General features: G+C 40.3%; 3 protein-coding genes across 5 annotated transcripts in view; 1 reads left to right on the top strand and 2 right to left on the bottom strand.

Annotated features, from left to right (window-relative positions):
* The window catches only part of Vsx2 (Visual system homeobox 2), a 459366-nt gene that overhangs the window by 430315 nt on the left and 12461 nt on the right, over positions 1-16590 (top strand). The window lies entirely within an intron of this gene.
* On the bottom strand, positions 915-1326 carry LOC141396659 (uncharacterized). The gene is made up of 2 exons (XM_073972286.1): positions 1246-1326; positions 915-1183 (listed from the first exon to the last, which is right to left on the bottom strand). The coding sequence occupies exons 1-2, from the start codon at positions 1253-1255 to the stop codon at positions 915-917; spliced, it is 279 nt and encodes a 92-aa protein (XP_073828387.1). The 5' UTR covers positions 1256-1326.
* Positions 5947-6419, bottom strand: LOC141399974 (uncharacterized). The gene is made up of 2 exons (XM_073979366.1): positions 6357-6419; positions 5947-6270 (listed from the first exon to the last, which is right to left on the bottom strand). Exons 1-2 carry the CDS (start codon positions 6364-6366, stop codon positions 6005-6007), a joined length of 276 nt encoding a protein of 91 aa, XP_073835467.1. The 5' UTR covers positions 6367-6419; the 3' UTR covers positions 5947-6004.

The raw sequence follows: 16590 nt of genomic DNA, 5'->3' as shown, positions 1-16590 counted from the left end.
ATGACAAACGTTTTCCCACATATTATAATCGCGTATAAAGGATTCCATTTACGTAAAAAAATTAAAGAAAATCGTGGTTTAGTACGCGGATTTGTCAAAATAAATTTTTGCTGATTTTCCTATTTTCAGGGTATCTATATCCGCGGTTTTAGTGGATGGATTCGATCGCGGAAGATCTCATTAGATCCGTCGCTTAAGAAAAACTAAATTCACGCGGGGTACAAAGGAAATTGAATGGCACTTGTAAATTTTAAACGCAAAAAATAGGCTTTTTAAAAAAATTCACGCATCAAATATTGGCCTTTAGACTCCAATTACTATGATGCTGTTAGGAGCACACTCATGTGATATGCATTAAACGACGTAAAATCACGAGTTTTATAATCCTATTATTAGTTTTGAATATTATCTTGTTGCGCATCCGAATTATTAAAAAAATCAAAAAACCCCGAAATTCCGGCTTCAAACTGTCAGCATCAATTTTAGGTGGATGCAGTGGATATATCGAAAAATGATACACTAGTATCACATTGCCCATGAAGTATTCTTTGAATCTTTCTTTGGGCATATGTCTATAAAATGTAAGGTTAAGCCAGAAATCGGAAGGGAGCATAAAAAAACTTGTTGGTTTCAACCCATTTTTACCTATTTTTCTACATTGATGCCAATACAGCTTCCACGAAAATTAATTTTAATGGTCGACATTATGGGATCCCTCCTAAAGCACTTCATTTTAAAGAATTGTAGTCATACTTTATAGAATATGTTAACAGTTCACGAATTCTGAAAGGGTGAAACTCGGATTCATCGATTGCAAAACATTTTTGTTATTTGCCATATGTATATATGTGTGATTTTGTTCAAATTTATTTCACATTATTTAATTTAATATGTAATCAAACACTTTCTCCCCTCTAATATTCATCACATGGGTTGATCCAAGTCCATTCATTCCACCAAACACATTCACCTTCTACCGCATCAAACAATTGTGCTTGTGGACAACGCACCATTGTAGCCTCGCCAGTGGCAGATTCACATAACCAATAACCTGTCGGATCCCAGAAATTACGAACAGGTTCATTTACACAACCGCTGGTACAAGTGGGTTTATTATTTCCATTGGGGTCGCAGGCCAACGAGCAGCTGGCAAAGTAGCAAGCCAAGATAGTCAAGGAAATGACTGTAAAAGAAATATTAAAAATAAATTTGGCATATTAATAGAGGGACAATAAAAATTCTTACCAAATTTCATTTTGCTGCTTTGCGAAGTCTTCGTTATTGGTCTACACCTTCGTTTTCATATTTTTCTAATATTTATAGTCCATGTGTGGAGCTGTCATTAATTGTTAAATACATAATTTAATTGGTTTACCTATGAAATATTGTGACCCATTAATAGAATTGATAAGATAGGCATTTTGAGCCAACGCCCTTAAATTTTTGGAACATAATTTAATTATACATGCAGAAGACAACGATTCTGCGTGTGTGGAGTTCCGAATATACCTCTCAGATACAAACACCTCTGAATGTTATATACATATGTAGGTATATTTTTCCGACATAAAGTAAGCATAATTTAAGGAAGGGGGGAAGGACTGGAAAGAGGTAAGTGGAGAGTAGATAGAACAGAGAGATAGGGAAGAGAAAGGGTTTATTTGAACTTATTGAATCCAGCAGAGTGACCAGCCTCATAGCTAGAAGAGAATTATGCAAAAAATACAATCTCATGGATACCAAACTGGCTGCATCTTTTGATTGCCAGTCTAGGACAGAGATGTTTGCTCTATTGTTTGAGCCTCCTCTACACCTTCATATAGCCTGGAGTACTCAATGTTGTTGTCTTTCCTCTTAATTGTCATAGATCTAACACTACAATTCTGGCAATCCCTCGGAGGCGGGTTCTTCGATACCAGATTGACCAGGAACCACACAACACCCGTGTACCGGCCAGCGCCTGCCATCTCAGTGTACATATGTTTGTAGCATTTTCAGAGTTGGAAGCAGAATATGCCGGCTCCTGATTGTCCGTGCTGGGACAAAGGAAAACCCACGACCACTATGGATGTGTTCAGTTTGTCACATCCGTATCACACTCAAACTTCGGTGAGTTGTAATACATGCCGATGTACGTCGTTCGCCGTATACATGCTGGTCGGACACCCGAAGTGAGGCAAAAATTCCCAACAGAGACGACGGGACTAACGAATGAGCGTTATGAGCATCGTCGTGCCAAATCCAGTGTCCTCAGAGTCAGGGAGCTGACACTGGATATTAACAGGTTGATCGGTGAACATAAGTGGTAAAATCATATGAAGAGTTGCAACATTGGACCCTGAATAAGTGAATTGTAAGCAACGGTTAAGTCACTCTCGAACCCTGGAAAGGAGGATGATAGGACCTCAGTCACGTTTGGCGACGTTATGTTATAAGTTAAGTTATAATCTTGCTGGGTGATCATTCTCGCAAGAATGGGTGGCACATGTGACTTCTCGCCAGAAGGTTTTTGGGGGGTTTTACCCTCGGCTACTTTTGCAGGCCTCTCCAGGTTAAACTCTTTTAACTGTCTGGTAAGTGGTCTTCTTCACGTACTGCTCGACAGTTTTTCCATCTTAGCACATGACGGAAGACCGCACTCTCTTCACACACACACCTGTTGTGAAGTGCTTGTCTATAGGACGCTAGCCTGCTTTGAGGTTGATGGACTGTATGTCGTACAACATCCTTCCTCCTCGAACTGTTCTATTTTGGACCTGTTTATAGCCACCGAGTGTGCAATTATCTGTTTTCCAGATTTCTATGGATTTGGAGCACCAGAACCCTTTCAGTTGCTATTTCCCTCAGCAGCTTTAGCGCAGGCGGAATTGTCACACTAGCTGAGGCCTTGTTTGGCTAATTCGTCTGCGTCTGTCCCTATGGTTTCTCCGACTTCGGAGCGGAAGTCACCTTACTGGAGTCCGATCGTGTCGTTGGGGCTGATAGAATCAAGTTGGCAGGACTGGACCACCGTTTTTTTGGACTTGACTGGATTCGCTGTAATCATCGCAGTTTTTAGACTGGTGATTACCTCAGGGAGAGGAATTTATTCGATAGTTGCCGAACGCTTCGAAATGTTCGGGCAACTCACCGGTCTTTGGTAGCCGCGTTTGTCCTTTCTTTCCCGGGCCTTTTTTGGCTGATTCGTCTGCGTCTGTCCCTATGGTTTCTCCGACTTCGGAGCGAGAGTCACCTTGCTGCAGTCCGATAGTGTCGTTGGGGCCGATGGAATCAAGTTGGCAGGACTAGACAACTGGGTTTTTTGGACTTGACTGGATCCGCTTTAGTCATCGCAGTTTATGGACTGGTGATTACCATAGGGAAAGGAATTTGTTCGATAGTTAGCGAACGCTTTTCAATGTTAGGGTAATTCATCACTCTTTTATAGCCGCGTTTGTCCTTTCTTTCCCGGGCCTTACTACTCCTGATGGTTGCGGATGTGGCAGAGTGATCCATCTCTTCATCCATAGCCTCATCCGTTAAAGCGTTCTACCTGGGAAGCACAGGGGGTCTACTCAGTAACTTTTTAACAACTTTACTCAGTAGTTGTAACAAAAACAAAAGGTATTTTAACGCCTTTTCAATCGATAAAAGTTACTGAATTCCTATACAGGTCTGTCGGATTCGACCGACGCCCAATTCTTTGTCGAAACGAGAGATGTCTTCACAGTTGCTCACGGAAGAGTTTTTTTCCGATTCAGACCTAGAGATGCAAGAAGATCGAGCTATCTATAGAAGGATCTATAGAAGCACCATTTGTTAGAGAAAGGGTCTATAGAAGCTCCCTTTCATAGAGAAAGAGTCTATTGAAACATCCTTTCATAGAGAAAGAGTCTATTGAAACATCCTTTCATAGAGAAAGGGTCCATAGAAACACCCTTTCTTACAGAGAGGGTCTATAGAAGCACGCTTTCATACAGAGGTGGGTATAGAAGCACCCTTTCTTAAAGAAAGGGTCTTTAAAAGCGCCCTTTCTTAAAGAAAGGGTCTTTAAAAGCGCCCTTTCTTAGAGAAAGGGTCTTTAAAAGCGCCCGTTCTTAGAGAAAGGGTCTATAGAAGCACCCTTTCTTAAAAAAGGGTCTATAGAAGCACCATTTCTTAAAAAAGGGTCAATAAAAGCACCCTTTCTTAGAGAAAGGGTCAATAGAAGCACCCTTTCTTAGAGAAAGGGACTATAGAGAAGCACTCTTTCTAAGAAGCACCCTTTCTTAGAGAAAGGGTCTATAGAGAAGCACTCTTTCTTAGAGAAAGGGTTTATAGAAGCACCCTTTCTTAGAGAAAGGGTCTATAGAGAAGCACTCTTTCTTATAGAAAGGGTTTATAGAAGAACCCTTTCTTATGAAAGGGTCTATAGAAGAACCCTTTCTTAGAGAAATGGTCTATAGAAGCACCCTTTCTTAGAGAAAGGGTCTATAGAAGCACCCTTTCTTAAAGAAAGGGTCTATAAAAGCTTCCTTCCTTAGAGAAATGTTCTATAGAAGCACCCTTTCTTAGAGAAATGGTCTATAGAAGCACCCTTTCATAGAGAAATGGTCTATAGAAGCACCCTTTCTTAGAGAAATGGTCTATAGAAGCATTCCTTCTTAGAGAAAGGGCTTATAGAAGAACCTTTCATAGAGAAATGGTCTATAGAATCGCCCTTTCTTAGAGAAAGGGCCTATAGAAGCATTCCTTCTTAGAGAAAGGGCTTATAGAAGAACCTTCCATAGAGAAATGGTCTATAGAAGCGCCCTTTCTTAGAGAAAGGGTCTATAGAGGCACCCTTTCTTAGAGAAATGGTCTATAGAAGCACCCTTTCTTAGAGAAATGGTCTATAGAAGCACCCTTTCTTAGAGAAATGGTCTATAGAAGCATTCCTTCTTAGAGAAAGGGCTTATAGAAGAACCTTTCATAGAGAAATGGTCTATAGAAGCGCCCTTTCTTAGAGAAAGGGTCTATAGAAGCACCCTTTCTTAGAGAAAGGGCCTATAGAAGCACCCTTTCTTAGAGAAAGGGTCCATAGAAGCACCTTTTCTTAAAGAAACGGTCTATAAAAGCTTCCTTCCTTAGAGAAATGGTCTATAGAAGCACCCTTTCTTAGAGAAATGGTCTATAGAAGCACCCTTTCTTAGAGAAAGGGTCTATAGAAGAACCCATTCTTAGAAAAAGGGTCTATAGAAGCACCCTTTCTTAGAAAAAGGGTCTAAGGAAACACCCTTTCTTAGAGAAAGGGTCTATAGGAGCACTATTTCTTAGAGAAAGGGTCTATATAGAAGCACCCTTTCTTAGAGAAAGGGTCTATAGAGGCACCCATTCTTAGAAAAAGGGTCTATAGATGCACCCTTTCTTAGAAAAAGGGTATAAGGAAACATCCTTTCTTAGAGAAAGGCTCTATAGAGAAGCACTCTTTCTTAGAGAAAGGGTCTAAAGAAGCACCCATTCTTAGAAAAAGGGTCTATAGAAGCACATTTTCTTAGAGAAAGGCCTTCAGAAGCATCCTTTCTTAGAGAAAGGGTCTGTGGAAGCATCCTTTCCTACAGAGAGGGTCTATAGAAGCACCCATTGTTACAGAGTGTCTATAGAAGCACCCTTTTTTACAGATAGTGTCTACAGAAGCACTCTTTCTTACAGAAATTGTCTATAGAAGCACTCATTTTTAGAAAAGGGTCCATAAAAGCAGGAGTGTCATATCATCCTCGTTGAGAGTCCCTGATAACAACGAGGCAACTTTCTATTAGAGTCGGAAACACCGATGGGCACATGTTCCTTTACATCCCCGTCGTTAGGTGATCACATTTTAAGTAGGAGATCACTATCATTCCCATACACGTTACCAACTTTTGTCTAATTTTGCCAGTTAAAAATGTCGGGTCACACATTCCTCTTTCACCCTTAAATTGAGAAATACATTAGGCAATTTTCCTGTCGTCAAGTTATGTGTTTTTTATTATTTCAAATTTAATTTTTCATTGTCGTTATACCATCATTAATTAGCAGGGCAAGGATTGGTCCATACCCATTGATTCCACATGACACATTCACCTTTATCAGAGTCGAACAAATGAGCATCAGGACAACGGACCGTCTCAGCGGTACCAGTAGCAGTTTTACATTCCCAATAGCATGTGGGATCCCAGAAATTGCGAATGGGTACATTTTGATTTTTGGTATTGCATTTGGGCATGTTGTTGTCATCGGGATCACAGCACATACCGCATGCAATTACGCAAGCCAAGATAGCCAAGGTGATGACTGAAATTAAGGGAAAGAAGAAAAAATGTTCATTTATTGATAAATTTATTACATTAGCTGGGTTGTCCCCGAAAACCCCAACTTACCGAATTTCATGTTGATTGTTTAGTTGGTTAGTTACTGATTCAAAATTGAGAACGGAACTGGTTAAAGTTTCATAGTTTTCTCAGATATTTATATTCAGGGTAGTGGCCATGTTTCGCCGAAATTTCAATTGATTTCTAAGATATTTTGCACACTATCTTAATGGTGTGGCATAGATAAATAGATAAAATATCATTTAGATACCAAAATAATTGAAAGTATTGATAGTAGCCCAGACAAAATAGACAAAGCTGAATTTTGGTGGAGAGCTAGGGTTTACTATTAGAAGCAACGTCCTAAAAGTCCCCATCGATCCCATGTGTGCAAAAAAAGTTATTCGGGGTCAAAGGTCATTTTTGGAGGCATTATTCAGTTTTTTTTGATTTTTCTCAAAAACGGTAAGACAATTGTCTACAAGAATGGTCTTTATGATTTTTAAAAAAGATCTACAATTTTCGAGATATCGGGATCTAAAATTCAAATTAAAAATTAGCCGCGTAAATACATTATGAGGCGCACCGGTTAAACTGACCACACTATGTGTTAGGTATTTCCATAAGCTTTCAAACGATATACACCTTGCAGTAATCGGTTCAGCAGAACCGGGTCTAACCCGGTTGTTAAATTTGACCTTTCGGGTCGAATAACCGGCCAACCATAATCAGCGCAACAAACCCTACCTTCGGACAAAACTTCAAAAAATCGGAGAGTTTTCGTTGGTGTCGTTCCCGTTGGGCTTTCGATTACACATGTGAGTTAAATGGGCTAATTTTGTTGGATTTTTTTAAATAAAGGTATAATTTCGCTCTTCTAGGAAACATTTTCGGTTATTTTTCGGTTACTTCGGTTGTTTTAGCCGGTTCGTCTGAATATGTGCATATTTCCCTTATATGTGCATAAAAATTGTGTGTTTATAAGAACAGCTATACACTAGCGGTCATCTGAATAGGTTTGATTTTTTTTCTTTTTAAGTGTTAAGGTATCTTCTGATGTGTTTGTATTGCAGATCCATACTACTTACTTTTTGAGAGTCCTATACTATGCCAACATTCCCAAGAAAAAACTTGACGGTGTTGCCATATTTTCGGAAAATATCCCAATTATAATAAAAAATGTACAAAAAAGTGTCCAATTTTTGCGATCATCAGAATAGGTTTGAATCAAATAAAATTGAAAAATTGTACTACGCATGCAAATATTGCGCAGTTTTTTGGTATAGTTTAGTAAAATGGAACATTCTGATAAATCTTACAACAAAGTTGACCCGCTTTATTAGGAACGTGGGTTCAATTCTCAACCTGGAAAAGTCACCAAGAACTTTCAGATAAAATCAAGAAATATTCCAACAAAAACGTTTTATAAACGTGCTTTAAATGACTTTTTGATTTCGTTAGATCTCTCCTGTGCTTCGAAAATTGTCTGAAAGCAAATACGAAGTGTTGCCATATTATTATGATCGATAAATTGGAAAGGTCATTGAAAATAGTTGGTATTTTAGTTCAAGTTTCATTTTTTAACTATCCCTGCAGTACAAACTTAAGTATTATCATGCTCACAAATCCACCATAGTTGACCACATGTATCATAAATGTTCGAAAATTGGTCTGGAAGAATGTTTCTTCGACGACAAAAAAGTAGAAAATTGTAAATCAAACTTAAGTCAAAGGGGCATGATATCGCCGACTTTTATAGTTCTGTATAAACTCAGTAGTCCATTCTTTTGGACTTATTCGTGTTTGTTTTATGATTAGTTAACAGAAAAAAGCTCTTTGACCTGACTATATAGGTATTACAGCACTATAAAAGTCGGCGATATCATGCCCCTTTGATTTAAGTTTGATTTACAATTTTCTACTTTTTTGTAGTCGAAGAAACATTCTTCCAGACCAATTTTCGAACATTTATGACACATGTGGTCAACTATGGTGGATTTGTGAGCATGATAATACTTAAATTTGTACTGCAGGGATAGTTAAAAAATGAAACTTGAACTAAAATACCAACTATTTTCAATGACCTTTCCAATTTATCGATCATAATAATATGGCAACACTTCGTATTTGCTTTCAGACAATTTTCGAAGCTCAGAAGAGATCTAACGAAATCAAAAAGTCATTTAAAGCAGGTTTATACAACGTTTTTGTTGGAATATTTCTTGATTTTATCTGAAAGTTCTTGGTAACTTTTCCAGGTTGAGAATTGAACCCACGTTCCTAATAAAGGGGTTCAACTTTGTTGTAAGATTTATCAGAATGTTCCATTTTAATAAACTATACCAAAAAACAGCGTAATATTTGCATGCGTAGTACAATTTTTCAATTTTATTTGATTCAAACCTATACTGATGATCGCAAAAATTTGACACTTTTTTGTACATTTTTTATTACAATTGGGATATTTTCCGAAAATATGGCAACATCGTCAAGTTTTTTCTTGGGAATGTTGGCATAGTATAGGACTCTCAAAAAGTAAATGGTATGGATCTATAATACAAACACATTAGAAGATACCTTAGCATATAAAAAGAAAAAAAATCAAACCTATTCAGATGACCGCTAGTGTATCTCAAGAATGGTCCCTTCTAGGAAAAAAACTTACTAAAACCAGACTTGTAGATAATTTTTCTGTGTACAATATTTACTTTAGCCACTTTTTGATTGGATCAACCGTTTTCAAAAAATAAATCGGAAAACCTAAAAAAACCCCTTAAAATTTTACCTTTGACCCTGAATAACTTTTTTTGCACACATGTGATCGATGGGGACTTTTAGGACGTTGATTCTAATGGCAAACCCTAGCCCTCCACCAAAATTCCGCTTTGTGGGAAACAGTTAGAGGCTCGCTTAGACACAAGCACGGGGTGTGGGAGGTAATTTTTGATTTGATGCTTTTAATTAAAGTAAATCCAAAACCAATGGCGAGAAACGTGCCAAGGGCTAATAGGACTTTACACTTGCAAGAATTGAAAAGGTATAAGCTGGGGAATGAATCCACTGACAATTACACGCTCAATTATCACAGCGTACAAAGAAGCAAGGCATCAATTCGAACCAATGAAGTGGTGCAGTGAAGTGCACTTTGATCTACTGTATCTCCCACCATTACCTCTTATAGTAGAAGAACTGGCTTTCAAAACTGCAAATCCCAATCTGACCGCGCTGTGATCCTATGAGGAACATTACTACCATTGTGCTCCAATTCCACGGTGGTAGGTTCTATGCACCGGATTGAGTTTGAAGTTATGTTGCTAATTGCTGTATCATGTCATCTCCCAGTGTGTTTCCAACTTAGTTGTCGAAATATGAGAAACCCCTCCCAGTTTACCTAACAACAACAAACGCAGCATCTAACACCACATGTTGTTGGTGAGCGTCCCGAAAATGCATCATTTCTGCAATTCATTTGCAACTGTCTCCGCAACAAAGTCAGCGAAGTCGTAGACTCTACGAGTCGGAGAAACATTATGGTCCAAGCGATTCAGGAAACAAAGCCCGCCGTTGCCTATAGCTTGGTTGCAATGGTTCTAACGTTTTGCGAAAATATCGCACAAGAAGCGGAGCAGGACTTGCCTTCCTAATGCATCAGTCTGTTCAGTATAGACCTATCTGTCTCACACGAGCTTGACTCATGGAATATATTGGAGTAGCAGTAGTGTGGAACTGCCGAGGTAAAGTTTCCTAATGTGTTCTAACCGCCGATGAATAGATGTACCTTGTGTTATATACCCGACATTAGTTCGCTTTTCGCTGGCAATAATCGTCTGGTTCTAGGGGACTTCATTTCTCACCATGAGCTTTGACGTACGTCATAGGCAATGATAGCTCCACATTTTTTGAACGAACAAGTTCCAACGAGGATAAGAGGAAATTGGCACAGCTCTCCAGACATCACCATTGTGGCACCCGGTATGATAAATGACAACCCCAGACACAGATCTTTCGATCGTCGTCTCCGTAAACAGGCCACCTTCATTACTTCTTCCTTGCCGCCGAACTTTTCCGAACCAATCTAATTGGCAAGGGTTCAGAGAATTTACCTACCATCGTTTCAGAGAGCTGCCTATTCCCTCAGATACTCCGGTACCTGAGAGAATTTTCCGGGACGTCGTCACTGTTGCAGCCACTCGCTAAATATCTGGTGATCGAATACCCGAAATCAGACCAAATCTCCCAGCAAAAACTACAGGAATAGCAAATGAAGAAATGAGACTAAGGGAACTTAGTCTTGAAGTCAAAAGGCTAGAAGGCGAACATAAGCGGAAAAAGTAGCTAGACCACCTGAAATTACTCTCGAATAGGGGAAAGAAGGATGATAAAAAGGCTGTTACTTTCAACATCGTCTTAATTTAACCCCAAGTTTATAGAGCACCATGATGAAAGTGATAGGACGAAGATTAGTATGCTGCGCCATATAAGATCCCTCCCGCCCGAGGAGTTAGCAGCACAATTTACGTTTATCGTCATTAAAAAAGCGAATTCGTCAAAAGCAATTGGATGATCCAGGGGTTGAGTATTTGACAAGAGTCCTCAATCTATTGTTACCCAACCATATTGTAACAGAAGCCTACAACGATGGCAGGTTGATCCTGCTACTGGACCCACATGCCAGCAGAGGCGAATCATACCTCCTTCCTGTTGCCAGTAGCAAAGACTCTAGAGGCACTACTCCTCCCCGTGATGAGAAGCAGTTTTCCAGTTGCCCAATCCACTGCCACACTGTTCACCACTTGAAAGGTTTAAATCACGCACCCATATGAACATATCGGCCCAATCCCGCGGCAGTGGGTTCTTTCTTACCGGATTGACCAGAAACCGAAGTATTTCAGCCAGCTAGGGGACTTCAATGGCCTTTGGCATCCCGTCCTAGGCAATGGCCAGAGGGGTACAGTCGTTGGGCGAGCAAACTGACAGTTCCACATGTTGCACGGTAAACGAAGACACTCCTACGAGGATAAGTGGATATAGCAACAGCGAGAATAAGAGGAGATTGCCACAGCTCACCAGACATCACCATTGTGGCAACCGGTCTGATAAATGACGTATGCTGGCAATCCGTAATTTCCCTTAACTCAGACCATCTTTCGATGATCGTCTTTTTAAACACACCGACTTCATGACCTCTGATCGCCGTACTTTTCTTAACCATGGAAAAGTCGATTGGCAAGGATTCAGCAAATTTGCCAATCACCAAGACTGCCAAGGTAGAGTTGCTTAATATGTAAATACCGCAGATGAAAACCTGTGCCTTGTGTTATATGCCAGACATTAGTTCGATTTTGGATGACAATATTCGTCTGATGCTAGAGGATCTTAATGATCACCATGAGCTTTGGTATTCCGTCCTAGGCAATGACCAGAGGAGTACAGGGTTAACTGAACAAATTGATAGCTTCACATTTTGCACGGTGAACGAAGACACCTCTACGAGAATAAGGGGAGATTGACAAAGCTTGCCAGACATCATCATTTTGACTAGATCTGATAAATGACGTGTCCTAGAAACCCCTTATTTCCCTTAGCTCAGGCCATCATTCGATCATCGTCTCCGTAAACATACCACCCGACTTCATAACATCTGACCGCAGTACTTTTCTGAACCATGGAAAAGCCGGTTGGCTTTTCAATCACCGGTTCAGAGAGCTTTTAATTCCCTCAGATCATCGGGTAGTTGAAACTTCTTTTCACGGACATCACCACTCTCTATATACCTGCTGGTCGAATACCCAAAATCCGACCAAATTTTCCAGCAGGGGGTCGTCGTACATATGATAGAGTTTGTTGTACAAAACCTGAAGACCCAAGACTTAGGAATTTACTCTTAAAGTCAATAGGCTAGTAGGCAAACATAGGCGGAAAAAGTGGCTACACCATCTGAAGTAATGCAACACTGGTACAGCATTAAGTAAATTATGGGCAACGGTTAAATAACTCTCGAATCCGGCAAAGAAGGATGAGAAAACGGCTGTTATTTTCAACGGCGTTATAGTAACATATCCGGTGGTTTATAGAGCAAACGTAGAGTGTTTATAGAGCAACCCTCCTAGCCTAGGAGCCTGAAAAGTTGGCAGGGTGGTCCAGCATGGCAACGACGCCAGCAGAGGTGAATCGTACAGGTCGATTTCTGTGTAATCGCCAGTAGCTAAGATTGTAGAGAATTACAACAGGATTACACGCCATATCCACATATATCAGTCGAGGACTGAACTAGAACAGACCGTGGACCCAAGAGTTATGGTGGCTCTTGACATATCGAAGATTATCGATACGGTCAACCATGCCAAGCAATCGGAGGATATAGAGAAGACTTTCCTCCTGCCGAGTTTAAAACGTTGGATAATCAACTATATGTGTGGACGTAAGTCGTTTGTAGAATAATAAGTCCAAGACCCATAAAGTTAAACAGGGTATTCCCCAAGGCGTGTTGATATCTCCGGAACTGTTTAACCTCTATCATTCTGAAATTCCACACACCAGACGGCATAGATATCGTAATGTATGCGGATGATTGTACTATCTTGGCGTCGGGACCTATCGTCGGTATAGTTCTTCCATCTGAGAAATATGAAAATATCCGCCATTGCCACCTGGACGGCTGAAATGAAGATCCCCCTGATAATATTGGTCGATGGCGTTCTAGTTCCGACCACTAACTTCCCCCAGATATTGGGTGTAAGTTTCGATAGCATATTTAAATTGTCCGCGCAAGTCACAGCTATTTGGGCAGGATCATAAATAGGAGCATAGTTCTCAAGCCCCTGGCCGGTAGCACTTGGTGCTGACAAAGAAATCTTGTTGACCTCCCATAAAGCAATGGTTCGGTTTGTGGTCAACGATTTTATCACTTCTCATATCATACTATATAGACCCCATAGTCATTTTTTTCTAACCTTGACATTTTACATTTTATCTTGAACTCGTATCTCTAAATTCATTGCTTTCATTTTTCCCCGCCTGCAAAAATGCATTTTCATAAAACAATGTCAATTTTTAATTGACATTTAATTGACTTCTGTTGATACAATCTAGAAAATCAATTAACATCTTCCAAAGAATTGATAGAGAACAAAACAACATCGATAGCAAATATCGAGGTAAGTGCTGATAAGAAACGGCTATATATCTTTGGTGACTCATTGTTTTTCTTTGAAAAAAATACTTGTATCGGAAACGTTATTCGAGTCTCACACACGGAACGTAAATATACTTAAAAATATATTGGGGCAGAAACAGAATGGGAGATTTCGTTTATACTTTTCTAGATTTTTCTGTGCTATCGTCGGTAGCCCGTGAAGTAAGCTGTGATGCAAAATTAGATCTTTGAGTCGTAGGATAATATTGGTACCTTGTTCTCCCAACAGCGCACTGCCCAGTATGAACAGTGTTCATCATTGTGTCGATTATAGTATCACATACTTCTGTTTGGGCGCTACTTACTTCTGTTTGGGACCTACAGTTTATCGCCGAGTCCGAACGGCGTGTCCTACGACACCACTTGTAGAGAAGTTTTACATGATTGAATGTCGCCAACATTACGGGCCGGGGAATCGAACCCGAGACCTTGTTGGTGTAAGTCGGATGTGCATACCATTGCACCACGGTCGCAACCGTAAAAAATATCTTAGGGCAGAAACAGAATGGAAGATTTCATATTTACCTTCCTAAATTTCTGTCTGCTGTATATCGCCACATGCTAGCGAAGTAAGCTGCGCCACAGAAATACCTCTTTGAGTCGTCCAGGCTAACTTAAACAGTGCTCCTTGTTGCGCCGATTATAGTTTGTTTGTTTGGGCGCCACGGAATATGTTTGTGTTGCCTAAGCTTTTGCATATATTGATTTTTGTAGTCCTCTTGGTCATGTAAGTGTGATTCATCCTGAATTTGCTCATAACTTTGTGGTTCCCGGCCGATGAAGTTGATAGTTGACAATGCCATTGGAGGTTACATGAAAGCTGTTGGTCAACGCATAAAATGTCTGAACCTGTGAGACAGTAAAATTAACGGCTAATGTGGCAGTAAATTAGCGTCCCAGCAAACCAAATGTTGGATGTCCGACACGTCAGAACAATTTCGGAAGCAAAATCGCTCAGATTTCGTTCAGATAAACGATTTTTCGGAAGGGAAATAGTTCAGATTTTGTACCGATTTCGTTCCGATATCGGAGCGAATGTCAAAATTAAATGTCCCTTCCAAATTTCCCAAGGATTTTCTTCCGTTCCGAAATCGGGCCAAAATCGATCCGATTTCGTTCCGAAATTAAGTCAACCACTTCATACAACTTTCGTTAAGATATCGTTACGATTTCGAATCCGACATCGGACGAAGCGTCTGAATTTTGTTTCGATTCCGTTATGATGTCGGTACGATTGGTTTGCTGTGGTCACACATTTGGACGCACGTGTGCGCTCAGTGGACGTTTTTCTCTCCACAAAAGTGGAGTACACACTCACACAATAGCGGGCATCGCTGCAATAGATTCCTATACTATATTTATTTGTGAGGCAGTCAAAAAAAGTCCTATCCCGAGCTGACTAGAAAGATATCAAGGTGGTTGGTAATCTATATATTCCCAGATCTCTCTGGTGTAAGTGATGTTTCTTCTCGAACTTGCTCACTACCTTAAGGATGTTTTTTTTTTATCAAATTTTCGTTCTGCTGGAGGTGGATTTTCTGTCAATGAATGAATATGGAAATGTAGAGACCCATAATAAGATCTCCATAATTTAGAACACTTGTTGTAAGAACGCAAATATGCTCGGTTGTACATTTTATCTGGTTCCTCTATGCCCAGACTCAAAAATTCTGCAACCTGGACGTCCATAAAGAATCAGGAGACAGGTGAGTGGTGTTAGCTTGGCCGCTAAACTAGAGTTGGGCAATCTCGTTCCTTTTGCGGTTCGATCTTTTCAGTTCCGTTCGTCGTTCAGTCGTTCAGTTAGTCCCATAGTTCCTTTTAGTACCAACCTTTATATGTATACTCACACTCATACTCGTTCACTCAGTTCATATCGTTCGTGCTTCTTCTTCATAAAAACAAAAGAAAGTAAATTGTTTTCGGCTTTCTTCATGGTAGATTACAAATATTTAAAACAAATTTACAATCGTTTTGCTAATTAAAAATACTTCAATTGCTTTTTTTAATTCGGTGGTCACCGATTGCGGCATTCACACTATACCTTTGTACTGCCTGCGCAACTGCGCCAGTGTGAATGCTATTCAAGTTTGCCTGATAGGCAAGTTTTCCTTCACGGTAGCGTAAATTTAGAGTAAGCATCAGTCGTTGTTTGGCCTGCAACGGAGAAACACATCTTCAATGTGAGCACCTCTGATCTAGAGCACTGATGCTCGTCCATATTCGTTATTGGATCTACAAAAATAACATACGTTCTCTTTTTTCTCATCTGCCGTTGTTTAGCAAGGGATAGACTCTCTCAAAGAGAATAATGTACAAATATTTTGAGCGCCAATGATCTAGAGGTTTTCGCTTATACCTTTGGACCTCTCTCACCAGATCATGCCTAGGTCACGTCTGTCACGTCACGGCAATAACACGCAAGCAGAAACTGAATCGAAAACATCTTGTTTGGCGGATGCACCGGTAAAATCTTCGTCATGAGTCAGGCGTGTCATGAGGAGGCGCCCTGTTGCTGCCCTTAGGTCGGCATTCTGACAGGTTTGAATATTCTTCCACTGCGTAGCGCACCGACGTAGACAGGGGAGGCCAGGTGGCCTCGTTCTTTGTCAGCACTCTTGAGACTTGAGGACTCCTTGTTCCTACTTCTGTGTGCCTTGCGTGGACGACTTAAACATGCTATCGAACGTTGCACCCATTATTTTGGGCTAGGACACCATCGCCCAATATGTTCAGGGGAGCCTCATTTCATCCGTCCTAGTGGTGAACAGCGTGACAGAGGATTTAGCGGTAAATAGGAGAAGTATACTAAGTCAGCTATATAGAAATTTAACCTATCACATACTCGTATGTCATCGTATACGTTGTCTGGAGGGTGTGAATTCCAGAAAGGTAGAGAGTAAACAGGTTCGGAGATATCACCCCAACTGTTTTAATTTCGGGTTTTGGACTTCATATTTCTGAATTCTACAAACGACTAGCGTCCATACGTATAGTTTATTATCCAACGTTTCAAACACGGCTGGAGGGAAATATTCTCTATATCCTCGAACAGCTTGGTATGGTTGACAGTATTGAAGGCCTTTGATCGGTCAAGAGCTACCATAT

This window comes from Musca autumnalis, unplaced genomic scaffold (assembly GCF_047663935.1).
Source record: "Musca autumnalis isolate F117 unplaced genomic scaffold, ASM4766393v1 scaffold_3, whole genome shotgun sequence".
Lineage (NCBI taxonomy): Eukaryota > Metazoa > Arthropoda > Insecta > Diptera > Muscidae > Musca > Musca autumnalis.
The sequence above is the reverse complement of the archived record's forward strand: the minus strand, read 5'-3'. Positions and strand labels throughout refer to the sequence as shown.